General features: G+C 37.4%; 1 protein-coding gene across 1 annotated transcript in view; it reads left to right on the top strand.

Moving 5' to 3' along the window:
* LOC124116211 (mucin-16-like) overlaps positions 1–27,450 on the top strand; it is a 179,956-nt gene that overhangs the window by 44,673 nt on the left and 107,833 nt on the right. Inside the window, exons 68-121 of the mRNA XM_048386754.1 lie at positions 73–227; positions 1,021–1,096; positions 1,282–1,415; positions 1,846–1,890; positions 2,303–2,411; positions 2,542–2,622; positions 2,804–3,003; positions 3,248–3,517; positions 3,733–3,820; positions 4,497–4,589; positions 5,295–5,479; positions 5,746–6,006; positions 6,621–6,708; positions 6,908–6,970; positions 9,171–9,242; positions 9,855–9,917; positions 10,247–10,446; positions 10,669–10,938; positions 11,153–11,240; positions 11,614–11,676; positions 12,006–12,205; positions 12,428–12,697; positions 12,911–12,998; positions 13,357–13,461; positions 13,791–13,990; positions 14,213–14,482; positions 14,697–14,784; positions 15,158–15,319; positions 15,649–15,848; positions 16,071–16,340; positions 16,555–16,642; positions 17,016–17,177; positions 17,507–17,706; positions 17,929–18,198; positions 18,413–18,500; positions 18,874–19,035; positions 19,365–19,564; positions 19,787–20,056; positions 20,271–20,358; positions 20,732–20,881; positions 21,211–21,410; positions 21,633–21,902; positions 22,117–22,204; positions 22,578–22,724; positions 23,054–23,253; positions 23,476–23,745; positions 23,960–24,047; positions 24,421–24,483; positions 24,813–25,012; positions 25,235–25,504; positions 25,719–25,806; positions 26,180–26,341; positions 26,671–26,870; positions 27,093–27,362. Of these exons, the coding sequence (XP_048242711.1) occupies positions 73–227; positions 1,021–1,096; positions 1,282–1,415; positions 1,846–1,890; positions 2,303–2,411; positions 2,542–2,622; positions 2,804–3,003; positions 3,248–3,517; positions 3,733–3,820; positions 4,497–4,589; positions 5,295–5,479; positions 5,746–6,006; positions 6,621–6,708; positions 6,908–6,970; positions 9,171–9,242; positions 9,855–9,917; positions 10,247–10,446; positions 10,669–10,938; positions 11,153–11,240; positions 11,614–11,676; positions 12,006–12,205; positions 12,428–12,697; positions 12,911–12,998; positions 13,357–13,461; positions 13,791–13,990; positions 14,213–14,482; positions 14,697–14,784; positions 15,158–15,319; positions 15,649–15,848; positions 16,071–16,340; positions 16,555–16,642; positions 17,016–17,177; positions 17,507–17,706; positions 17,929–18,198; positions 18,413–18,500; positions 18,874–19,035; positions 19,365–19,564; positions 19,787–20,056; positions 20,271–20,358; positions 20,732–20,881; positions 21,211–21,410; positions 21,633–21,902; positions 22,117–22,204; positions 22,578–22,724; positions 23,054–23,253; positions 23,476–23,745; positions 23,960–24,047; positions 24,421–24,483; positions 24,813–25,012; positions 25,235–25,504; positions 25,719–25,806; positions 26,180–26,341; positions 26,671–26,870; positions 27,093–27,362 (8,651 nt within the window). The remainder of the gene's footprint in view (positions 1–72; positions 228–1,020; positions 1,097–1,281; positions 1,416–1,845; positions 1,891–2,302; positions 2,412–2,541; positions 2,623–2,803; positions 3,004–3,247; positions 3,518–3,732; positions 3,821–4,496; positions 4,590–5,294; positions 5,480–5,745; positions 6,007–6,620; positions 6,709–6,907; positions 6,971–9,170; positions 9,243–9,854; positions 9,918–10,246; positions 10,447–10,668; positions 10,939–11,152; positions 11,241–11,613; positions 11,677–12,005; positions 12,206–12,427; positions 12,698–12,910; positions 12,999–13,356; positions 13,462–13,790; positions 13,991–14,212; positions 14,483–14,696; positions 14,785–15,157; positions 15,320–15,648; positions 15,849–16,070; positions 16,341–16,554; positions 16,643–17,015; positions 17,178–17,506; positions 17,707–17,928; positions 18,199–18,412; positions 18,501–18,873; positions 19,036–19,364; positions 19,565–19,786; positions 20,057–20,270; positions 20,359–20,731; positions 20,882–21,210; positions 21,411–21,632; positions 21,903–22,116; positions 22,205–22,577; positions 22,725–23,053; positions 23,254–23,475; positions 23,746–23,959; positions 24,048–24,420; positions 24,484–24,812; positions 25,013–25,234; positions 25,505–25,718; positions 25,807–26,179; positions 26,342–26,670; positions 26,871–27,092; positions 27,363–27,450) is intronic.

Genomic DNA, 27,450 nt, shown 5'->3' with positions numbered 1-27,450 from the left:
AAAGCTTCATCACGAAGAATACATATGTAATCTTAGAATAATTTTACGACTGCCTGATTAATCTTGTTACAGCTGGAACCCCATGTGAAAATATTATGGTAGGACAGGATCTCCCCTCTGCTCTTGAGAAGCTCGGCAAGTCTCTTGGTATTTATCCAAGTGGAGACATTGTCTCAGTCACAAATCCAACTGATGGCAAAATCTTGAACCCCCTTGAAGCGGAAGAAGTAAGTCGAATCTGCATTTGATAACAATTGGTTATTTTAAACATCTGTCTGTTTATTAAAATGAACATTTTCATGTAAGTTGAGAAACTGGAAATAATTATTATTTCTAAAGCCATGGCCTATCATGAAACCATTTGAAACAGATGACCGGGTACGACATTGAACAAGACTGTTGGCGAAATGGTATTATTGGTGGTTCATAAATGTGGAGGCTTTGTTGTTTTCGTACTTCCGAATAATAGCATTAGTCACAATGCATGTTGTCTTTAGTCCAAATGTTAATTCGCCATCTAATTGGTAAGGTAAAAAATAAACTTAATGAAATGTTTGAATGTATCCATCCATAAGTTGCAATAATTGAAAATGCTTCTTGCCAATGAAATTAGAAACCCGTGAATGTCTATTTCATCCCAAATGTGGTCCAACTTTATATCTCTGTTTAGAGATGGCTGCATATTGGCCTACATTTAAGTCAGTGGTTGTAGTATGTTGGTTGTGATATGCATACCGTCATAGGTTGGTTCATTGCTGATACATTTTTTTCTAAATTGTTGGTCTACATTTTCCATCATCTGCTGTGGTATATGGCGCCCACATTTTTATAACACCAAGCTTCATTAGATTGTTAATGTTTTGGGAATGCAGCACATAATCTCAACAACGAGTTCTTTATCCCCCCTCCCCTTTCGAACCACTGACAATGCGATTTCACACACTTGTCATTGTTTAGTTCGTTCGTGAATTCAATCCTTTAATGAATAAGAAGCAAATGAAAGCCACGATATTATTTCAGGCAACTGCTACTATTCCTGGCCAAAGGGACATTGTTGTTATACTAGATGCACCAAGAGTCGATGCTCTTAAGAAAGGTAAGAAACCATTTCTCTTGCTAAAACTTTAACAGGATATACGGTTGGTGATCTTAATAGCCATGAGCGCCACCATGATTTGTTAAAAGTCCTAGATTTTTCATGCATAATAAAGAAAATAATACTTTTTGACTAACCTGCCTTTCAAGTTAGACATTTCCAAGTTTTCAACGACTTGCTTGTAGACAACACTGACCTATCTCCAAGTGAAACACTTACTGGCACGGACAAGACGGTGTACGTGTACAGAGACGTTCAGGCAGGGACATACACACCGGCTCCTGGAAGTGAAACCTTTGTTGAAGAAAATGTACCACAGGTAAACCTGATATGGCAACTGATAAGTTCAAGGAAGGAATGATTTCTATTATATCAGTCATTACCATCTCAAGAACTGGATATATTATCCAGTCCATGTAGTTGTGTTTTTGTGTATGTGATTATGGACATGTTTTGTAGTTTCAATTAAAGATCTGTGATACATTGCTCGTGTGTAACATCCCAATGTGTGTGTGTGTGTGTGTGTGTGTGTGTGTGTGTGTGTGTGTGTGTGTGCGTGTGCGTTGGAGGTGTGGGGTCTACGAACATGGTGTAAACTCCTAATGTCATCTCAAAAATTACTTTTCAGAGTCTCAAGCCAGAGAATTTGTGTTTATTTCTCAAAACACGTCATACTGAAACTGTCGGTTATTACTAATCTCACATGCTATCTAAATGTTAGATGACATGTTGAACTTTCCTCTTACCAGGTACAACAGCAACTTGAACAGCAACAACAAGTCGAACAACTGAAGGTGCTACAGTGACATACAATATAACATTTCTTGAACTCTCTTTCTTCTCAGACCTCTTTGTTTTACACCTGTGCATGAAGCTGAACAATTACTTTGATGCCGAGCCATGCAGCTTGAAAATATGCTGTATATGATTTGAAAATAAAGTAACAGATCTAAACTTGGGAGTATTGCGAGGTTTATCATCTGTGTATATGCATGGCTTCATTTCATTAGATCTGTTATGGGGCAGCTGTAATATATTCCGGGTGCTTGGATATGAGACGTTACACACATTTGTATCAATGCATGTATCAATATAATTTTAACAGAGGAATTAATACCAGTTTCTAAATAAATGCATGTATCTACAGCAATAGTGTTCTGAAATAGTGTTGAGGTATAATCTGATTTTGAATGTCATCCTTTTCAGACTGGGGACGTGCCACTTTCTGGACCAAAATTTATTATTTTGTCTGCCAATCCCAACAACGCTGTCGATGAACTTGCTATTAAAGTCAAGATTTGCCAAGAGACAACAGGTACGACTTCAGATGTTTTGTGTGAAAATTACTATCAGTAATGTTCAATGAGGCCTGAATTTTAAATTTGTATTGACGACAGTCAAAGCATATTGACGTCATTGAGATTCGGAATTGTTTCTCTTACCAGGTACAACAACTAGTGGAACAACCACAACCAGTGGTACAACAACAACAAGTGGAACAACAACTACAAGTGGAACAACAACAGGTGAATTCATTTATATAGACTCTTACATGTAATAGATCTTACTGGAAGCTTTTATTGTGCCTCAAGTTACAAGGCTTTGTCACACTTTGATACATATGCCATATTTTTCTTTTCTGAATGAATGGAAGAATGAAATGATATTTTGCGTTCACCCGACTCAAGAATGTATGAATCTTTACAGGAACGACTCCATGTGACAAGATTGATCTTATGGACTCAAGTGAGAACCCATCACCAGCACCGACATCATCCCCAGTCGGTAATACAGACAACCCTCTCTCGGAAATTCCATTGGAGGACTCACCTTTTGTTGACACAGTCAAAGTCACATCTAAAACAATCTTCACTTCAGTGCCATCTAAGGAAACCACAAACCCTCAGGTATGTCAGTATGGAGCATGTGCTAAATGAGAAAACAATGTACAAAACATTGTTCAATGTGGATAAGACCTGATAAAATGAATGATACATATAATATCCTACAGGGATGAGTAGTTTCAATAGTATGCACGAGAATATTGTATTAAGGAAAACACGACCACCAAGAAAATTGGCCTCTTAATGTTTGTTTGTACAGAAACAGTGTGTAAGTGAAGATAATAAAGTATTTCTTTGAACTCCTCAGGTGACTGAGTTCCCTGTCAAACCTTCGACTGATGAGATTATCTTGGTAACCGAGAAAAAACCCGATGGCTTCACAGTCAATGGTACACCAGTTGATACCTCCAGCAGTACCACTGGCACCATTGGGGGTGAACCTGTTTACCTCACTACCGTGAAAATAACTCCAAGTGAAAATCCAGTCACAGTGGAAAGTCCTTCTGGAGAAAAGAAACCTGAAGTCTTCCAAAAGATTGAGGGCACTCCAGATCCAACAGATTCTACTACTTTTGAAGTAATCATTTCTTTAATGTTTAGATGCTACACCTAAGAAGAGTGATTCTCAGTTCTTTTTTAAGTTATTCCTTCTGAAAAACCTGATCTTCCTTTCTACTAATGTGCTGATGTTTTCCAAATTAATACTTTTTGAGAGTAAGCCTTCCTTTACAATTTGTGTTTTAAGACATAGGATTATTAGATGAAAACTGTAAATTGCTTCTTAATTTTCAGGTTCCCGTCAATGGTCCAGTATCAGACATTCTTGTGCCGAGTACTAGTAGTGTATCTGAAATTGTCATATGCGAGCACGAGACAACAGGTAAGACTACATATATTGACTTTGTGTTTAAGGATATCCTTAATTTATAGTTCTTGGGAATGTAATTTTTGCTTGAAAATGAAGGATATGATATTTCTGCATGCAACCATCCATCTGATTTCAGGGAACTCTCTTCTACAGATACAAATTACAAAAAAATTACATGGAGTCATTAACACTGAAAATTTCTGATACAATTCATGTTTAATTATTCAATGTGTGCACTTTCACAATATTCTGGCCTGGTCGGGTTTGTTTATTTGGTGTGTAACGCCTTTAAGAAGAACGATTAACTTCGTCAGGGTATTATGACGTGTAAAATCAACCATGTCACCGAACCTGACCACCCAATCCACTAGGACCAATCCCTGCGGAGAGTACTTAATGGTTCTAGTCAATTGAAATATCCATATATAGGTGTAAACTTAAAACTTGTCCATTAACTTACATGTTAAGACTCACAAACATATACATGAACTGATATTTTAAGACTTACAAACATATTCATTATTTTACATTTTAAGACTCATAAGACGCCACTAGTGAAATCGAGAACAAGATTATCTATCATTTATATCTACAACCAAAATGTTGTGCTCAACTATATTGATCAACATGTTATAAAAAGATAAAGACATATACATCTATCATGAGTTATTCATTTAAATTTACTAAGGTACAACGACAAGTGGAACAACTACCACAAGTGGAACAACTACAAGTGGAACAACTACCACAAGTGGAACAACTACCACAAGTGGAACAACAGGTATACCATGATACAGCTTCCTCACAATGTCTTTTTATATTCTTGGAATAGATTAAAAACAATGTGGAGAGTTTTATACCGTTAGGATTCCGGGGTAGAATAGGTCTTCAGCAACCCATGCTTGCCGTAAAAGGCGATTATGGGATCGATGTTCATGATGAGTCTGGTCCAGACTCGATTATTTACAGACCGTCGTCATACAGCTGGAAATTTCTGAGTGAGGCGTTAAACTACAAACAAACAAACAAACAAATATAAAGAGAAGCTCAATCACTTATATGAATAGATGAATATTATGGCATATTTGCTTGTACTTATAGTTGCTATCAGACCAAATGTGTAGAATCTTACGTACGTGCACACAATCGTGTCTTGACATGACACGATGACACGCAATGAACTGTTTGTGTGTGTGTGTGTGTGTGTGTGTGTGTGTGTGTGTGTGTGTGTGTGTGTGTGTGTGTGTGTGTGTGTGTGTGTGTGTGTGTGTTTGTGACCTTAACCCACATTTTGATGAGCTATTTTGTATGGGAAATTGTATAATGGTAAGAAGATTAAACATATGAACATCGTGGTACGAACATGGTCTCATTTATCTGATTAAATTTGATATAATACTTTTCTTTGCACTCCTTCTTCCTGATTCATTGATTCATAACAAATTGTATCGAAGATAATTCGCAATGATTTTGCTGTTGCATTTAGGAACAACACCTTGTGAGAAGAGTGACTTAATGAAACCTACAGATGGTTCCACTGCACCAACTCCTGCTGAAGTTACAGCCACCCTGGAAGAAATTATCCTCAGTGGTAAACCACTGGTGGATTCTGTAACTTCCACAGAAGAAAACATCTATGTGCCTTTAGAACCCAAGACATCAACCGATCAGGTACTGAAACTATGAGCGAGTGAGTGAGTAATGTCTTTATGTGATAATCGATATGACAGATCGTCTTCAGACATTGTTTCCATTGAATCGAACTCGGGTAGTGAACTTGTAACCCCCTAAAAATGTAACAATTTGGCTACACTGTCGCCCATTGATTCTACGAAATAGAAAGATCTCCAGGTTTTCAATTATATTGTATCTGGATGACAAAATCGTATATAATGTCATACAAAATACTGGATAATTTGTATCGCTATTTTCCCCAGGAAAAATCCTTTACAGTGGATCCTGGTACGGATGAAATAACCTTATTTACAAAGAAAGATTCAACAGACATTAGAGTAAACAACGTTCCAGTCGATTCGACAAAAGTTGTCCAAGGAACAAAAGACGGAAGTTCTGTTTTCATAACAACTGTCGATATTGCTAAAGGAAGCACCGAGGTTACGGTCGTGCTCGCTGGAGTTGAGATAGTAGCCGTATTTGAAAAGGTCACAGGAGAATCAGTTCAACCCAATTTATATAAGGTAAGAAGAATTTTGTAACGAAGTGTTTACATTATAAAAAAAAGTGGATATTCAATGTTAAGTTTACGTCTCAGTCAGCAATATTTCAGCTGTATCACCGCGGGCTGATGATAATCAAGACTGAACCAAACAAGCGAGTGAATGAGAGCCAGTGTGTGATCACCACCACTGGGGCACAATGATAAACGATGAGAGGCAGTGTGTGATCACCACCACTGGGGCACAATGATAAACGATGAGAGGCAGTGTGTGATCACCACCACTGGGGCACAATGATAAACGATGAGAGGCAGTGTGTGATCACCACCACTGGGGCACAATGATAAACGATGAGAGCCAGTGTGTGATCACCACCACTGGGGCACAATGATAAACGATGAGAGCCAGTGTGTGATCACCACCACTGGGGCACAATGATAAACGATGAGAGCCAGGCAATATGTCATGCTAGCTGACTCCTAAGACACAAAGTGGAGTCTATTCCAGAATCCCAGAGAGGGAATACGTTGTCAGTAATTATTGCTTATATTTTTATACAGTGATGGTATTTCTTGGTAGACAGCGAGTTTTATCGCACGCCTGGTTTACAAATAACAGTTGTTCCTTATCAACAGTTCCGTCTCAACAGACCTGTTGAAAGCATCATTGTGCCAAAAAGCGCGACAGTTTCCAGTATTGATATCTGTGAACATGAAACAACAGGTAAATACAACGAATGTTTTGAAAGTATCATTATTTTGTCAAGTATGAGATATATTTACAAATCATGTAATCTACATTGATGCGGACTAAAAGTAGTTTATTGAGTAAGTTCACCAACGAACCATTTCGGATTGTTTCGGATTGTCTAATATTCTAGCATTATGAAAAAAATGTATTATGTGTTTGATATTTGCTGTAGGAACAACAACAACAAGTGGAACAACCACAAGTGGAACAACTTCAACCTCAACAACGACTACTGGTGAGCACATAGTATATGGCTAGAAAATGTAAAATGTTGAGATTGCACCAGACATTTGTCATTTCTAGAGACTCCCTGTGGCGTTCGCAAGCCTAGTAGCGTTCAAAAGGTGTTAACTACTTTTTAATATGCCAATCAATAACATATTCACAGTGCTATCTCTATCACATGACCACATATGGCAAATGATGGTTCTGTTCATTAGGCAATTTGATCAGTGTTTCTGGGTTAAACATAAACTTTTATGTAGATTGACATACATTGAGCGAGTATGGAATAAAATGATTTTTAAAAATACAACATTTTAAAAATACAGTATACAGCCCGAAGTTAGTCCATGTGAGCTTCAACGGAGAGAATTCGTCTCACATATCAAAATTGATTAAGGCATTTACCAAGATCCTCTGACCGCCTCTGTGGTCTAGTGAGCGTCCGCCCGGAGAGCGGAAAGTCCGGGGTTCGATTCCCGGCCTCGTCATACCAAAAGACTTTAAAAGATGGTACTTGTTGTTACCCTGTGTGGCGCTCGGCATTAAGGGGCTAAAACAAGGAAGGACCGGTCGGCTCGGAGTCAGTATACTGTGTCTGACTGGGGTATTCATGTTAAACTGCGGCATGGTATCTCAGTGTGCTAGCACTATACATCGGCAGTCACACACACGCAGCCACACACGTGCATGCACGTCGCTATATAAGTGCAAGAATCTTGGACGCGACGTTAACCCCATTTCACCTCACCAAGATCCTTTGTTATCTGCCTCGCTGACGTATTAAGTTTTACCCTTGGCAATGGCAAAACTATTTTTATTATATGCACGTGTCGTTTCTTAGAAATCGATTTGCAGAAATTTCTATTAATTCGTCTTGTTTATGGACAACTTGATATACAAAACAACTTTTGATTTAGTAATCATTGATATGTATGGTTTTGGCTCACCAAAGTATTACAATTCATCATACATTCCTAAAATCATTGTTGGGTCACTACAATCCATATTTAGTGAAACGCTTCTTATGATGAAGCTGTCCAGAGATAGATACCCAGAATGTTGACCGCAGATCAGAAGCTGACTAAGCGGAACATATACAATCACTTTGGATCAGCCAGCAGCAAAATCCTATCACATGCATTTTTGCGAATTGTAACCCAGGATATAACATGGGTCCATCACTTAGTCACAACTTCAGAAGAAATTGTGGAAAAGGTTGTCCTCGTCCCCAGGTGGATGGGGTAAGTTGGATAACTCTTGGATTCTGATTTTCTGTAGAGTAAGGACATAGTAATGACGTGCAAAGATGCTAAATTTGTCCATGAGCAAAGTTGTGCCACAGAACTACGCCGGTTGAGATAAGCTATCAAGGAAAAACGCCGAATAGCTCCATTCGGGTGTTCTTGTAGCTTATCTTCACCTATCTCAGCTCTGAATTTTCTCAGTATCCTAAGCTCAAATCACACCTGCGTGATAGAGCTTATAACGACGGTCACAGCCAGTTCTTGACATCAGCCATTTCCATCAAAGATAACAGAACCGGAGTGTTCATGCTGAAGCTTTATCCTTACATCGAAAAAAGCTCCATATAACAATTTCACGGACATTGCACCATGAGGCGAAACGTCGCACCAGACAGGCACCATTCTGTCATGTGCTTGTTTCCAAAACAAGCTTAATTCTTCCATGGGGTATAACTTTTGACCAGTAATGACTCATACCACTGAGTACAAACTGCATGATTGCAGTAATAGCGATTTTACTAGTTATGACGACATGATTACAACCTATGGGGCCTGTTTCCGTACCCAGATAAAGACTTAAATTGGGCAGAAAAAAACCCCTGGACCTTAGTGTTTTGAAGCGTAATGAAATTAAATTGAAATATAGTGTGTGAACAATTTTTATTTTGAACTTTTTACTATGTGAGACCACGAGCTATTTGATTTACTCTGACGTACTTTGTTCTAATCAAATGAGACAGGATAGTATCATCAAGACGATGAATGTTTTGTGCCAGCAATCCACTTAGACTGCGGCTTCATGACATTGTTTTTTTAAAAGAAATCTGATCACAAGAGTGAATGCAGATTGTTGATGAGATCACAATGGTCACTGCAAGATGATATGTATTTAGGTTGCATGTCTTTGGGTGTCTCCTTATAGTAACCCGCCTACAGTTTGTGTGTCAATTTTATTTTCATGCATAGAGGGTACAGCAGGAGGTCAGACAACGGAAGCTCCAACATCAACAACAACGCCAACAACAAGGCCAACAACAGGTTTTACATTACAATATTCGATACATATATTCTCAGCCATTAAGGTCCGTGAGTTCATAGTAGGTTTTCAAAGGTGATTTGAAGATTATTCATGGCGTTTACGCCTTTTGTGAAATCAATGTGATTGGGAATGCTCATCCGCACACAAACAGACTTCTGCATAGACGACTGGGGGTTGTATTTCCTTGATAAGATTTAAACACAAATTACTCATGGATTTATGATATATTTACAGGAACAACTCCATGTAATTATCAGCTATGAGTTTAAGGATGTCCCTTATCCATATTTCTGGAAAAGAATGCAACAATCAATGTGATTGAAGTAAACCCAGTTTAACATTAATTCATGAAAGATACTTAAAAGAAGTCACTTTGAATCATTAAAACTAAAACCTTTTTAAAAAATATCGTGTTTAATGAGTCCACTTGTACACTATCCTGGCATTGTCAGATTTGTTTGTTGTTTAACGCTCGAAAGAGGATTAATCATCAATGTTTTGGAAAATAAATCAAATATAATGTCAGAAGATAACGATTATTAAATGTACTATCTAAAGTCAACAGAATCCAGACTCCAAAGGGGGATACATATTTCAATTGTTTTCATCAGGAACAACTACAAGTGGAACAACGACAACCAGTGGAACAACCACCACAAGTGGAACAACAACGGGTGAATTAAATTCTGTTGACTGTTATATGCAATTCATCAGGAGTGAAGATTGTATAGTGCATCAATTTACAATGCTTTATCACAAAGAATACTTACTGCCCTTCACAATTATGCCATTATTTCTCTTTGTAAATGGATAATAGACTAGAATGATAGCCTTAGCTAGGATGTGCTTAGTTGTGATATGGTTGTTCTGATTAATGTAGTTTTGGTTGTAATATCCACTATGTGCTGGGTTAGTTAGTTTGAATATTGTGAACACATACAACCTGTTTTAAAATATAGTAACAGAGGATTTTGTAACTCACGGATGTATGGCGCATTTACAGGAACGACTCCATGTGACAAGATTGATCTTATGGACTCAAGTGAGAACCCATCACCAGCACCGACATCCTCCCCAGTCGGTAATACAGACAACCCTCTCTCGGAAATTCCATTGGAGGACTCACCTTTTGTTGACACAGTCAAAGTCACATCTAAAACAATCTTCACTTCAGTGCCATCTAAGGAAACCACAAACCCTCAGGTATGTCATTAGAGAGCATGTGCTAAATGAGAAGACAATGTACAAAACATTTTTCAATGTGGATAAAAGCTGATGGAATGAATGATACATATAATATCCTACAGGCACGAGAATATTGGATTAAGGAAAACATGACCACCAAGAAAGTTGGCCTCTTAATGTTTGTTTGTACAGAAACAGTGTGTAAGTGAAGATAATAAAGTATTTCTTTGAACTCCTCAGGCGACTGAGTTCCCTGTCAAACCTTCGACTGATGAGATTATCTTGGTAACCGACAAGAAACCCGATGGCTTCACAGTCAATGGTACACCAGTTGATACCTCCAGCAGTACCACTGGCACCATTGGGGGTCAACCTGTTTACCTCACTACCGTGAAAATAACTCCAAGTGAAAATCCAGTCACAGTGGAAAGTCCTTCTGGAGAAAAGAAACCTGAAGTCTTCCAAAAGATTGAGGGCACTCCAGATCCAACAGATTCTACTACTTTTGAAGTAATCATTTCTTTAATGTTTAGATGCTACACCTAAGAAGAGTGATTCTCAGTTCTTTTTAAGTTATTTCTTCAGAAAAACCCGATCTTCCTTTGTACTAATTTGCTGATGTTTTCCAAATTAATACTTTTTGAGAGTAAGCTTTCCTTTCCAATTTGTGTTTTAAGACATAAGATGATTAGATGAAAACTGTAAATTGCTTCTTAATTTTCAGGTTCCCGTCAATGGTCCAGTATCAGACATTCTTGTGCCGAGCACTAGTAGTGTATCTGAAATTGTCATATGCCAGCACGAGACAACAGGTAAGGATGTAAATATTAGCTTTGTGTTTAAGGATGTCCCTAATCCATATTTCTGGAAAAGAATGCAACAATCAATGTGATTGAAGTAAACCCAGTTTAACATTAATTCATGAAAGATACTTAAAAGAAGTCACTTTGAATCATTAAAACTAAAACCTTTTTCAAAAATATCGTGTTTAATGAGTCCACTTGTACACTATCCTGGCATTGTCAGATTTGTTTGTTGTTTAACGCTCGAAAGAGGATTAATCATCAATGTTTTGGAAAATAAATCAAATATAATGTCAGAAGATAACGATTATTAAATGTACTATCTAAAGTCAACAGAATACAGACTCCAAAGGGGGATACATATTTCAATTGTTTTCAACAGGAACAACTACAAGTGGAACAACGACAACCAGTGGAACAACCACCACAAGTGGAACAACAACGGGTGAATTAAATTCTGTTGACTGTTATATGCAATTCATCAGGAGTGAAGATTGTATAGTGCATCAATTTACAATGCTTTATCACAAAGAATACTTACTGCCCTTCACAATTATGCCATTATTTCTCTTTGTAAATGGATAATAGACTAGAATGATAGCCTTAGCTAGGATGTGCTTAGTTGTGATATGGTTGATCTGATTAATGTAGTTTTGGTTGTAATATCCACTATGTGCTGGGTTAGTTAGTTTGAATATTGTGAACACATACAACCTGTTTTAAAATAAAGTAACAGAGGATTTTGTAACTCACGGATGTATGGCACATTTACAGGAACGACTCCATGTGACAAGATTGATCTTATGAACTCAAGTGAGAACCCATCACCAGCACCGACATCCTCCCCAGTCGGTAATACAGACAACCCTCTCTCGGAAATTCCATTGGAGGACTCACCTTTTGTTGACACAGTCAAAGTCACATCTAAAACAATCTTCACTTCAGTGCCATCTAAGGAAACCACAAACCCTCAGGTATGTCATTAGAGAGCATGTGCTAAATGAGAAGACAATGTACAAAACATTTTTCAATGTGGATAAAACCTGATGGAATGAATGGTACATATAATATCCTACAGGCACGAGAATATTGGATTAAGGAAAACATGACCACCAAGAAAATTGGCCTCTTAATGTTTGTTTGCACAGAAACAGTGTGTAAGTGAAGGTAATAAAGTATTTCTTTGAACTCCTCAGGCGACTGAGTTCCCTGTCAAACCTTCGACTGATGAGATTATCTTGGTAACCGACAAGAAACCCGATGGCTTCACAGTCAATGGTACACCAGTTGATACCTCCAGCAGTACCACTGGCACCATTGGGGGTGAACCTGTTTACCTCACTACCGTGAAAATAACTCCAAGTGAAAATCCAGTCACAGTGGAAAGTCCTTCTGGAGAAAAGAAACCTGAAGTCTTCCAAAAGATTGAGGGCACTCCAGATCCAACAGATTCTACTACTTTTGAAGTAATCATTTCTTTAATGTTTAGATGCTACACCTAAGAAGAGTGATTCTCAGTTCTTTTTAAGTTATTTCTTCAGAAAAACCCGATCTTCCTTTGTACTAATTTGCTGATGTTTTCCAAATTAATACTTTTTGAGAATAAGCTTTCCTTTCCAATTTGTGTTTAAGACATAAGATGATTAGATGAAAACTGTAAATTGCTTCTTAATTTTCAGGTTCCCGTCAATGGTCCAGTATCAGACATTCTTGTGCCGAGTACTAGTAGTGTATCTGAAATTGTCATATGCCAGCACGAGACAACAGGTAAGGATGTAAATATTAGCTTTGTGTTTAAGGATGTCCCTAATTTATATTTCTAGGACATAATGCAACCATCAATCTGATTGGAGTGAGTCCATTTTTCAGACTTATTCATGAAATATACATAAAACTGAAGATTCTTTAGAAATATGGTGTTTAATGATTTAATGTGTCCACTTGTACACTATCCTTGCGTTTGTATATTTGTTTGTTGTTTCATGCTCGAAAGAGGCGTAAAGATCACTGATTTGGAAAATAAATCAAACACAGTATGAGAAGATAACAATTATGGAATATCCTATGTAGTTTTAGTAGAATACAGGCTGCAAGATGGGATACATATTTCAATCGTTTCCATTAGGAACAACTACAAGTGGAACAACAACCAGTGGAACAACAACCAGTGGAACTACAACAAGTGGAACAACAACCAGTGGAACAACAACAACCAGTGGAACAACAACGGGTGAATTAAATTCTGTTGACTGTTATATGCAATTCATCAGGAGTGAAGATTGTATAGTGCATCAATTTACAATGCTTTATCACAAAGAATTCTTACTGCCCTTCACAATTATGCCATTATTTCTCTTTGTAAATGGATAATAGACTAGAATGATAGCCTTAGCTAGGATGTGCTTAGTTGTGATATGGTTGATCTGATTAATGTAGTTTTGGTTGTAATATCCACTATGTGCTGGGCTAGTTAGTTTGAATATTGTGAACACATACAACCTGTTTTAAAATAAAGTAACAGAGGATTTTGTAACTCACGGATGTATGGCATATTTACAGGAACGACTCCATGTGACAAGATTGATCTTATGAACTCAAGTGAGAACCCATCACCAGCACCGACATCCTCCCCAGTCGGTAATACAGACAACCCTCTCTCGGAAATTCCATTGGAGGACTCACCTTTTGTTGACACAGTCAAAGTCACATCTAAAACAATCTTCACTTCAGTGCCATCTAAGGAAACCACAAACCCTCAGGTATGTCATTAGAGAGCATGTGCTTAATGAGAAGACAATGTACAAAACATTTTTCAATGTGTTTAAAACCTGATGGAATGAATGGTACATATAATATCCTACAGGCACGAGAATATTGTATTAAGGAAAACATGACCACCAAGAAAATTGGCCTCTTAATGTTTGTTTGTACAGAAACAGTGTGTAAGTGAAGGTAATAAAGTATTTCTTTGAACTCCTCAGGCGACTGAGTTCCCTGTCAAACCTTCGACTGATGAGATTATCTTGGTAACCGACAAGAAACCCGATGGCTTCACAGTCAATGGTACACCAGTTGATACCTCCAGCAGTACCACTGGCACCATTGGGGGTGAACCTGTTTACCTCACTACCGTGAAAATAACTCCAAGTGAAAATCCAGTCACAGTGGAAAGTCCTTCTGGAGAAAAGAAACCTGAAGTCTTCCAAAAGATTGAGGGCACTCCAGATCCAACAGATTCTACTACTTTTGAAGTAATCATTTCTTTAATGTTTAGATGCTACACCTAAGAAGAGTGATTCTCAGTTCTTTTTAAGTTATTTCTTCAGAAAAACCCGATCTTCCTTTGTACTAATTTGCTGATGTTTTCCAAATTAATACTTTTTGAGAGTAAGCTTTCCTTTCCAATTTGTGTTTTAAGACATAAGATGATTAGATGAAAACCGTAAATTGCTTCTTAATTTTCAGGTTCCCGTCAATGGTCCAGTATCAGACATTCTTGTGCCGAGTACTAGTAGTGTATCTGAAATTGTCATATGCCAGCACGAGACAACAGGTAAGGATGTAAATATTAGCTTTGTGTTTAAGGATGTCCCTCATCCATATTTCTTGAAAAGAATGCAACAATCAATGTGTTTGAAGTAAACCCAGTTTAACATTAATTCATGAAAGATACTTAAAAGAAGTCACTTTGAATCATTAAAACTAAAACCTTTTTCAAAAATATCGTGTTTAATGAGTCCACTTGTACACTATCCTGGCATTGTCAGATTTGTTTGTTGTTTAACGCTCGAAAGAGGATTAATCATCAATGTTTTGGAAAATAAATCAAATATAATGTCAGAAGATAACGATTATTAAATGTACTATCTAAAGTCAACAGAATACAGACTCCAAAGGGGGATACATATGTCAATTATTTTCATCAGGAACAACTACAAGTGGAACAACGACAACCAGTGGAACAACCACCACAAGTGGTACAACCACAACAAGTGGTACAACCACTACAAGTGGAACAACAACCAGTGGAACAACAACCAGTGGAACTACAACCAGTGGAACAACAACAACCAGTGGAACAACAACGGGTGAATTAAATTCTGTTGACTGTTATATGCAATTCATCAGGAGTGAAGATTGTATAGTGCATCAATTTACAATGCTTTATCACAAAGAATTCTTACTGCCCTTCACAATTATGCCATTATTTCTCTTTGTAAATGGATAATAGACTAGAATGATAGCCTTAGCTAGGATGTGCTTAGTTGTGATATGGTTGATCTGATTAATGTAGTTTTGGTTGTAATATCCACTATGTGCTGGGTTAGTTAGTTTGAATATTGTGAACACATACAACCTGTTTTAAAATATAGTAACAGAGGATTTTGTAACTCACGGATGTATGGCATATTTACAGGAACGACTCCATGTGACAAGATTGATCTTATGGACTCAAGTGAGAACCCATCACCAGCACCGACATCCTCCCCAGTCGGTAATACAGACAACCCTCTCTCGGAAATTCCATTGGAGGACTCACCTTTTGTTGACACAGTCAAAGTCACATCTAAAACAATCTTCACTTCAGTGCCATCTAAGGAAACCACAAACCCTCAGGTATGTCAGTAGAGAGCATGTGCTTAATGAGAAGACAATGTACAAAACATTTTTCAATGTGTTTAAAACCTGATGGAATGAATGGTACATATAATATCCTACAGGCACGAGAATATTGGATTAAGGAAAACATGACCACCAAGAAAATTGGCCTCTTAATGTTTGTTTGTACAGAAACAGTGTGTAAGTGAAGGTAATAAAGTATTTCTTTGAACTCCTCAGGCGACTGAGTTCCCTGTCAAACCTTCGACTGATGAGATTATCTTGGTAACCGACAAGAAACCCGATGGCTTCACAGTCAATGGTACACCAGTTGATACCTCCAGCAGTACCACTGGCACCATTGGGGGTGAACCTGTTTACCTCACTACCGTGAAAATAACTCCAAGTGAAAATCCAGTCACAGTGGAAAGTCCTTCTGGAGAAAAGAAACCTGAAGTCTTCCAAAAGATTGAGGGCACTCCAGATCCAACAGATTCTACTACTTTTGAAGTAATCATTTCTTTAATGTTTAGATGCTACACCTAAGAAGAGTGATTCTCAGTTCTTTTTAAGTTATTTCTTCAGAAAAACCCGATCTTCCTTTGTACTAATTTGCTGATGTTTTCCAAATTAATACTTTTTGAGAGTAAGCTTTCCTTTCCAATTTGTGTTTTAAGACATAAGATGATTAGATGAAAACTGTAAATTGCTTCTTAATTTTCAGGTTCCCGTCAATGGTCCAGTATCAGACATTCTTGTGCCGAGTACTAGTAGTGTATCTGAAATTGTCATATGCCAGCACGAGACAACAGGTAAGGATGTAAATATTAGCTTTGTGTTTAAGGATGTCCCTAATCCATATTTCTGGAAAAGAATGCAACAATCAATGTGTTTGAAGTAAACCCAGTTTAACATTAATTCATGAAAGATACTTAAAAGAAGTCACTTTGAATCATTAAAACTAAAACCTTTTTCAAAAATATCGTGTTTAATGAGTCCACTTGTACACTATCCTGGCATTGTCAGATTTGTTTGTTGTTTAACGCTCGAAAGAGGATTAATCATCACTGTTTTGGAAAATAAATCAAATATAATGTCAGAAGATAACGATTATTAAATGTACTATCTAAAGTCAACAGAATACAGACTCCAAAGGGGGATACATATGTCAATTATTTTCATCAGGAACAACTACAAGTGGAACAACGACAACCAGTGGAACAACCACCACAAGTGGTACAACCACAACAAGTGGTACAACCACTACAAGTGGAACAACAACCAGTGGAACAACAACCAGTGGAACTACAACCAGTGGAACAACAACAACCAGTGGAACAACAACGGGTGAATTAAATTCTGTTGACTGTTATATGCAATTCATCAGGAGTGAAGATTGTATAGTGCATCAATTTACAATGCTTTATCACAAAGAATTCTTACTGCCCTTCACAATTATGCCATTATTTCTCTTTGTAAATGGATAATAGACTAGAATGATAGCCTTAGCTAGGATGTGCTTAGTTGTGATATGGTTGATCTGATTAATGTAGTTTTGGTTGTAATATCCACTATGTGCTGGGTTAGTTAGTTTGAATATTGTGAACACATACAACCTGTTTTAAAATAAAGTAACAGAGGATTTTGTAACTCACGGATGTATGGCATATTTACAGGAACGACTCCATGTGACAAGATTGATCTTATGGACTCAAGTGAGAACCCATCACCAGCACCGACATCCTCCCCAGTCGGTAATACAGACAACCCTCTCTCGGAAATTCCATTGGAGGACTCACCTTTTGTTGACACAGTCAAAGTCACATCTAAAACAATCTTCACTTCAGTGCCATCTAAGGAAACCACAAACCCTCAGGTATGTCAGTAGAGAGCATGTGCTTAATGAGAAGACAATGTACAAAACATTTTTCAATGTGTTTAAAACCTGATGGAATGAATGGTACATATAATATCCTACAGGCACGAGAATATTGGATTAAGGAAAACATGACCACCAAGAAAATTGGCCTCTTAATGTTTGTTTGTACAGAAACAGTGTGTAAGTGAAGGTAATAAAGTATTTCTTTGAACTCCTCAGGCGACTGAGTTCCCTGTCAAACCTTCGACTGATGAGATTATCTTGGTAACCGACAAGAAACCCGATGGCTTCACAGTCAATGGTACACCAGTTGATACCTCCAGCAGTACCACTGGCACCATTGGGGGTGAACCTGTTTACCTCACTACCGTGAAAATAACTCCAAGTGAAAATCCAGTCACAGTGGAAAGTCCTTCTGGAGAAAAGAAACCTGAAGTCTTCCAAAAGATTGAGGGCACTCCAGATCCAACAGATTCTACTACTTTTGAAGTAATCATTTCTTTAATGTTTAGATGCTACACCTAAGAAGAGTGATTCTCAGTTCTTTTTAAGTTATTTCTTCAGAAAAACCCGATCTTCCTTTGTACTAATTTGCTGATGTTTTCCAAATTAATACTTTTTGAGAGTAAGCTTTCCTTTCCAATTTGTGTTTTAAGACATAAGATGATTAGATGAAAACTGTAAATTGCTTCTTAATTTTCAGGTTCCCGTCAATGGTCCAGTATCAGACATTCTTGTGCCGAGTACTAGTAGTGTATCTGAAATTGTCATATGCCAGCACGAGACAACAGGTAAGGATGTAAATATTAGCTTTGTGTTTAAGGATGTCCCTAATCCATATTTCTGGAAAAGAATGCAACAATCAATGTGTTTGAAGTAAACCCAGTTTAACATTAATTCATGAAAGATACTTAAAAGAAGTCACTTTGAATCATTAAAACTAAAACCTTTTTCAAAAATATCGTGTTTAATGAGTCCACTTGTACACTATCCTGGCATTGTCAGATTTGTTTGTTGTTTAACGCTCGAAAGAGGATTAATCATCACTGTTTTGGAAAATAAATCAAATATAATGTCAGAAGATAACGATTATTAAATGTACTATCTAAAGTCAACAGAATACAGACTCCAAAGGGGGATACATATGTCAATTATTTTCATCAGGAACAACTACAAGTGGAACAACGACAACCAGTGGAACAACCACCACAAGTGGTACAACCACAACAAGTGGTACAACCACTACAAGTGGAACAACAACCAGTGGAACAACAACCAGTGGAACTACAACCAGTGGAACAACAACAACCAGTGGAACAACAACGGGTGAATTAAATTCTGTTGACTGTTATATGCAATTCATCAGGAGTGAAGATTGTATAGTGCATCAATTTACAATGCTTTATCACAAAGAATTCTTACTGCCCTTCACAATTATGCCATTATTTCTCTTTGTAAATGGATAATAGACTAGAATGATAGCCTTAGCTAGGATGTGCTTAGTTGTGATATGGTTGATCTGATTAATGTAGTTTTGGTTGTAATATCCACTATGTGCTGGGTTAGTTAGTTTGAATATTGTGAACACATACAACCTGTTTTAAAATATAGTAACAGAGGATTTTGTAACTCACGGATGTATGGCATATTTACAGGAACGACTCCATGTGACAAGATTGATCTTATGGACTCAAGTGAGAACCCATCACCAGCACCGACATCCTCCCCAGTCGGTAATACAGACAACCCTCTCTCGGAAATTCCATTGGAGGACTCACCTTTTGTTGACACAGTCAAAGTCACATCTAAAACAATCTTCACTTCAGTGCCATCTAAGGAAACCACAAACCCTCAGGTATGTCAGTAGAGAGCATGTGCTAAATGAGAAGACAATGTACAAAACATTTTTCAATGTGGATAAAACCTGATGGAATGAATGGTACATATAATATCCTACAGGCGCAAGAATATTGGATTAAGGAAAACATGACCACCAAGAAAATTGGCCTCTTAATGTTTGTTTGTACAGAAACAGTGTGTAAGTGAAGGTAATAAAGTATTTCTTTGAACTCCTCAGGCGACTGAGTTCCCTGTCAAACCTTCGACTGATGAGATTATCTTGGTAACCGACAAGAAACCCGATGGCTTCACAGTCAATGGTACACCAGTTGATACCTCCAGCAGTACCACTGGCACCATTGGGGGTGAACCTGTTTACCTCACTACCGTGAAAATAACTCCAAGTGAAAATCCAGTCACAGTGGAAAGTCCTTCTGGAGAAAAGAAACCTGAAGTCTTCCAAAAGATTGAGGGCACTCCAGATCCAACAGATTCTACTACTTTTGAAGTAATCATTTCTTTAATGTTTCTATGCTACACCTAAGAAGAGTGATTCTCAGTTCTTTTTAAGTTATTTCTTCAGAAAAACCCGATCTTCCTTTGTACTAATTTGCTGATGTTTTCCTAATTTATACTTTTTGAGAATCAGCTTTCCTTTCCAATTTGTGTTTTAAAGCATAATATGATTAGATGAAAACTGTAAATTGCTTCTTAATTTTCAGGTTCCCGTCAATGGTCCAGTATCAGACATTCTTGTGCCGAGCACTAGTAGTGTATCTGAAATTGTCATATGCGAGCACGAGACAACAGGTAAGGATGTAAATATTAGCTTTGTGTTTAAGGATGTCCCTAATCCATATTTCTGGAAAAGAATGCAACAATCAATGTGATTGAAGTAAACCCAGTTTAACATTAATTCATGAAAGATACTTAAAAGAAGTCACTTTGAATCATTAAAACTAAAACCTTTTTCAAAAATATCGTGTTTAATGAGTCCACTTGTACACTATCCTGGCATTGTCAGATTTTGTTGTTGTTTAACTCTCGAAAGAGGATTAATCATCACTGTTTTGGAACATAAATCAAATATAATGTCAGAAGATAACGATTATTAAATGTACTATCCAAAGTCAACAGAATCCAGACTCCAAAGGGGGATACATATTTCAATTATTTTCATCAGGAACAACTACAAGTGGAACAACGACAACCAGTGGAACAACCACCACAAGTGGTACAACCACAACAAGTGGTACAACCACTACAAGTGGAACAACAACCAGTGGAACAACAACAACCAGTGGAACAACAACAACCAGTGGAACAACAACGGGTGAATTAAATTCTGTTGACTGTTATATGCAATTCATCAGGAGTGAAGATTGTATAGTGCATCAATTTACAATGCTTTATCACAAAGAATTCTTACTGCCCTTCACAATTATGCCATTATTTCTCTTTGTAAATGGATAATAGACTAGAATGATAGCCTTAGCTAGGATGTGCTTAGTTGTGATATGGTTGATCTGATTAATGTAGTTTTGGTTGTAATATCTACTATGTGCTGGGCTAGTTAGTTTGAATATTGTGAACACATACAACCTGTTTTAAAATATAGTAACAGAGGATTTTGTAACTCACGGATGTATGGCATATTTACAGGAACGACTCCATGTGACAAGATTGATCTTATGAACTCAAGTGAGAACCCATCACCAGCACCGACATCCTCCCCAGTCGGTAATACAGACAACCCTCTCTCGGAAATTCCATTGGAGGACTCACCTTTTGTTGACACAGTCAAAGTCACATCTAAAACAATCTTCACTTCAGTGCCATCTAAGGAAACCACAAACCCTCAGGTATGTCAGTAGAGAGCATGTGCTAAATGAGAAGACAATGTACAAAACATTTTTCAATGTGGATAAAACCTGATGGAATGAATGGTACATATAATATCCTACAGGCACGAGAATATTGGATTAAGGAAAACATGACCACCAAGAAAATTGGCCTCTTAATGTTTGTTTGTACAGAAACAGTGTGTAAGTGAAGGTAATAAAGTATTTCTTTGAACTCCTCAGGCGACTGAGTTCCCTGTCAAACCTTCGACTGATGAGATTATCTTGGTAACCGACAAGAAACCCGATGGCTTCACAGTCAATGGTACACCAGTTGATACCTCCAGCAGTACCACTGGCACCATTGGGGGTCAACCTGTTTACCTCACTACCGTGAAAATAACTCCAAGTGAAAATCCAGTCACAGTGGAAAGTCCTTCTGGAGAAAAGAAACCTGAAGTCTTCCAAAAGATTGAGGGCACTCCAGATCCAACAGATTCTACTACTTTTGAAGTAATCATTTCTTTAATGTTTAGATGCTACACCTTAGAAGAGTGATTCTCAGTTCTTTTTAAGTTATTTCTTCAGAAAAACCCGATCTTCCTTTGTACTAATTTGCTGATGTTTTCCAAATTAATACTTTTTGAGAGTAAGCTTTTCTTTCCAATTTGTGTTTTAAGACATAATATGATTAGATGAAAACTGTAAATTGCTTCTTAATTTTCAGGTTCCCGTCAATGGTCCAGTATCAGACATTCTTGTGCCGAGTACTAGTAGTGTATCTGAAATTGTCATATGCCAGCACGAGACAACAGGTAAGGATGTAAATATTAGCTTTGTGTTTAAGGATGTCCCTAATCCATATTTCTGGAAAAGAATGCAACAATCAATGTGTTTGAAGTAAACCCAGTTTAACATTAATTCATGAAAGATACTTAAAAGAAGTCACTTTGAATCATTAAAACTAAACCCTTTTTCAAAAATATCGTGTTTAATGAGTCCACTTGTACACTATCCTGGCATTGTCAGATTTGTTTGTTGTTTAACGCTCGAAAGAGGATTAATCATCACTGTTTTGGAAAATAAATCAAATATAATGTCAGAAGATAACGATTATTAAATGTACTATCTAAAGTCAACAGAATACAGACTCCAAAGGGGGATACATATTTCAATTATTTTCATCAGGAACAACTACAAGTGGAACAACGACAACCAGTGGAACAACCACCACAAGTGGTACAACCACAACAAGTGGTACAACAACTACAAGTGGAACAACAACCAGTGGAACAACAACCAGTGGAACAACAACAACCAGTGGAACAACAACGGGTGAATTAAATTCTGTTGACTGTTATATGCAATTCATCAGGAGTGAAGATTGTATAGTGCATCAATTTACAATGCTTTATCACAAAGAATTCTTACTGCCCTTCACAATTATGCCATTATTTCTCTTTGTAAATGGATAATAGACTAGAATGATAGCCTTAGCTAGGATGTGCTTAGTTGTGATATGGTTGATCTGATTAATGTAGTTTTGGTTGTTATATCTACTATGTGCTTGGCTAGTTAGTTTGAATATTGTGAACACATACAACCTGTTTTAAAATATAGTAACAGAGGATTTTGTAACTCACGGATGTATGGCATATTTACAGGAACGACTCCATGTGACAAGATTGATCTTATGGACTCAAGTGAGAACCCATCACCAGCACCGACATCCTCCCCAGTCGGTAATACAGACAACCCTCTCTCGGAAATTCCATTGGAGGACTCACCTTTTGTTGACACAGTCAAAGTCACATCTAAAACAATCTTCACTTCAGTGCCATCTAAGGAAACCACAAACCCTCAGGTATGTCAGTAGAGAGCATGTGCTAAATGAGAAGACAATGTACAAAACATTTTTCAATGTGGATAAAACCTGATGGAATGAATGGTACATATAATATCCTACAGGCACGAGAATATTGTATTAAGGAAAACATGACCACCAAGAAAATTGGCCTCTTAATGTTTGTTTGTACAGAAACAGTGTGTAAGTGAAGGTAATAAAGTATTTCTTTGAACTCCTCAGGCGACTGAGTTCCCTGTCAAACCTTCGACTGATGAGATTATCTTGGTAACCGACAAGAAACCCGATGGCTTCACAGTCAATGGTACACCAGTTGATACCTCCAGCAGTACCACTGGCACCATTGGGGGTGAACCTGTTTACCTCACTACCGTGAAAATAACTCCAAGTGAAAATCCAGTCACAGTGGAAAGTCCTTCTGGAGAAAAGAAACCTGAAGTCTTCCAAAAGATTGAGGGCACTCCAGATCCAACAGATTCTACTACTTTTGAAGTAATCATTTCTTTAATGTTTAGATGCTACACCTAAGAAGAGTGATTCTCAGTTCTTTTTAAGTTATTTCTTCAGAAAAACCCGATCTTCCTTTGTACTAATTTGCTGATGTTTTCCAAATTAATACTTTTTGAGAGTAAGCTTTCCTTTCCAATTTGTGTTTTAAGACATAAGATGATTAGATGGAAACTGTAAATTGCTTCTTAATTTTCAGGTTCCCGTCAATGGTCCAGTATCAGACATTCTTGTGCCGAGTACTAGTAGTGTATCTGAAATTGTCATATGCCAGCACGAGACAACAGGTAAGGATGTAAATATTAGCTTTGTGTTTAAGGATGTCCCTAATCCATATTTCTGGAAAAGAATGCAACAATCAATGTGATTGAAGTAAACCCAGTTTAACATTAATTCATGAAAGATACTTAAAAGAAGTCACTTTGAATCATTAAAACTAAAACCTTTTTCAAAAATATCGTGTTTAATGAGTCCACTTGTACACTATCCTGGCATTGTCAGATTTGTTTGTTGTTTAACGCTCGAAAGAGGATTAATCATCACTGTTTTGGAACATAAATCAAATATAATGTCAGAAGATAACGATTATTAAATGTACTATCTAAAGTCAACAGAATCCAGACTCCAAAGGGGGATACATATTTCAATTGTTTTCATCAGGAACAACAACCAGTGGAACAACGACAACCAGTGGAACAACCACCACAAGTGGAACAACAACGGGTGAATTAAATTCTGTTGACTGTTATATGCAATTCATCAGGAGTGAAGATTGTATAGTGCATCAATTTACAATGCTTTATCACAAAGAATACTTACTGCCCTTCACAATTATGCCATTATTTCTCTTTGTAAATGGATAATAGACTAGAATGATAGCCTTAGCTAGGATGTGCTTAGTTGTGATATGGTTGTTCTGATTAATGTAGTTTTGGTTGTAATATCCACTATGTGCTGGGTTAGTTAGTTTGAATATTGTGAATACATACAACCTGTTTTAAAATATAGTAACAGAGGATTTTGTAACTCACGGATGTATGGCACATTTACAGGAACGACTCCATGTGACAAGATTGATCTTATGAACTCAAGTGAGAACCCATCACCAGCACCGACATCCTCCCCAGTCGGTAATACAGACAACCCTCTCTCGGAAATTCCATTGGAGGACTCACCTTTTGTTGACACAGTCAAAGTCACATCTAAAACAATCTTCACTTCAGTGCCATCTAAGGAAACCACAAACCCTCAGGTATGTCAGTAGAGAGCATGTGCTAAATGAGAAGACAATGTACAAAACATTTTTCAATGTGGATAAAACCTGATGGAATGAATGGTACATATAATATCCTACAGGCACGAGAATATTGGATTAAGGAAAACATGACCACCAAGAAAATTGGCCTCTTAATGTTTGTTTGTACAGAAACAGTGTGTAAGTGAAGGTAATAAAGTATTTCTTTGAACTCCTCAGGCGACTGAGTTCCCTGTCAAACCTTCGACTGATGAGATTATCTTGGTAACCGACAAGAAACCCGATGGCTTCACAGTCAATGGTACACCAGTTGATACCTCCAGCAGTACCACTGGCACCATTGGGGGTGAACCTGTTTACCTCACTACCGTGAAAATAACTCCAAGTGAAAATCCAGTCACAGTGGAAAGTCCTTCTGGAGAAAAGAAACCTGAAGTCTTCCAAAAGATTGAGGGCACTCCAGATCCAACAGATTCTACTACTTTTGAAGTAATCATTTCTTTAATGTTTAGATGCTACACCTTAGAAGAGTGATTCTCAGTTCTTTTTAAGTTATTTCTTCAGAAAAACCCGATCTTCCTTTGTACTAATTTGCTGATGTTTTCCAAATTAATACTTTTTGAGAGTAAGCTTTTCTTTCCAATTTGTGTTTTAAAGCATAATATGATTAGATGAAAACTGTAAATTGCTTCTTAATTTTCAGGTTCCCGTCAATGGTCCAGTATCAGACATTCTTGTGCCGAGTACTAGTAGTGTATCTGAAATTGTCATATGCCAGCACGAGACAACAGGTAAGGATGTAAATATTAGCTTTGTGTTTAAGGATGTCCCTAATCCATATTTCTGGAAAAGAATGCAACAATCAATGTGATTGAAGTAAACCCAGTTTAACATTAATTCATGAAAGATACTTAAAAGAAGTCACTTTGAATCATTAAAACTAAACCCTTTTTCAAAAATATCGTGTTTAATGAGTCCACTTGTACACTATCCTGGCATTGTCAGATTTGTTTGTTGTTTAACGCTCGAAAGAGGATTAATCATCACTGTTTTGGAAAATAAATCAAATATAATGTCAGAAGATAACGATTATTAAATGTACTATCTAAAGTCAACAGAATACAGACTCCAAAGGGGGATACATATTTCAATTATTTTCATCAGGAACAACTACAAGTGGAACAACGACAACCAGTGGAACAACCACCACAAGTGGTACAACCACAACAAGTGGTACAACAACTACAAGTGGAACAACAACCAGTGGAACAACAACCAGTGGAACAACAACCAGTGGAACAACAACAACCAGTGGAACAACAACGGGTGAATTAAATTCTGTTGACTGTTATATGCAATTCATCAGGAGTGAAGATTGTATAGTGCATCAATTTACAATGCTTTATCACAAAGAATTCTTACTGCCCTTCACAATTATGCCATTATTTCTCTTTGTAAATGGATAATAGACTAGAATGATAGCCTTAGCTAGGATGTGCTTAGTTGTGATATGGTTGATCTGATTAATGTAGTTTTGGTTGTTATATCTACTATGTGCTTGGCTAGTTAGTTTGAATATTGTGAACACATACAACCTGTTTTAAAATATAGTAACAGAGGATTTTGTAACTCACGGATGTATGGCATATTTACAGGAACGACTCCATGTGACAAGATTGATCTTATGGACTCAAGTGAGAACCCATCACCAGCACCGACATCCTCCCCAGTCGGTAATACAGACAACCCTCTCTCGGAAATTCCATTGGAGGACTCACCTTTTGTTGACACAGTCAAAGTCACATCTAAAACAATCTTCACTTCAGTGCCATCTAAGGAAACCACAAACCCTCAGGTATGTCAGTAGAGAGCATGTGCTAAATGAGAAGACAATGTACAAAACATTTTTCAATGTGGATAAAACCTGATGGAATGAATGGTACATATAATATCCTACAGGCACGAGAATATTGTATTAAGGAAAACATGACCACCAAGAAAATTGGCCTCTTAATGTTTGTTTGTACAGAAACAGTGTGTAAGTGAAGGTAATAAAGTATTTCTTTGAACTCCTCAGGCGACTGAGTTCCCTGTCAAACCTTCGACTGATGAGATTATCTTGGTAACCGACAAGAAACCCGATGGCTTCACAGTCAATGGTACACCAGTTGATACCTCCAGCAGTACCACTGGCACCATTGGGGGTGAACCTGTTTACCTCACTACCGTGAAAATAACTCCAAGTGAAAATCCAGTCACAGTGGAAAGTCCTTCTGGAGAAAAGAAACCTGAAGTCTTCCAAAAGATTGAGGGCACTCCAGATCCAACAGATTCTACTACTTTTGAAGTAATCATTTCTTTAATGTTTAGATGCTACACCTAAGAAGAGTGATTCTCAGTTCTTTTTAAGTTATTTCTTCAGAAAAACCCGATCT

Source organism: Haliotis rufescens, unplaced genomic scaffold, assembly GCF_023055435.1.
Source record: "Haliotis rufescens isolate VD_foot unplaced genomic scaffold, xgHalRufe1.0.p SCAF_10, whole genome shotgun sequence".
Taxonomy (NCBI): domain Eukaryota; kingdom Metazoa; phylum Mollusca; class Gastropoda; order Lepetellida; family Haliotidae; genus Haliotis; species Haliotis rufescens.
This window is presented reverse-complemented; position numbering and strand designations above follow the sequence as displayed.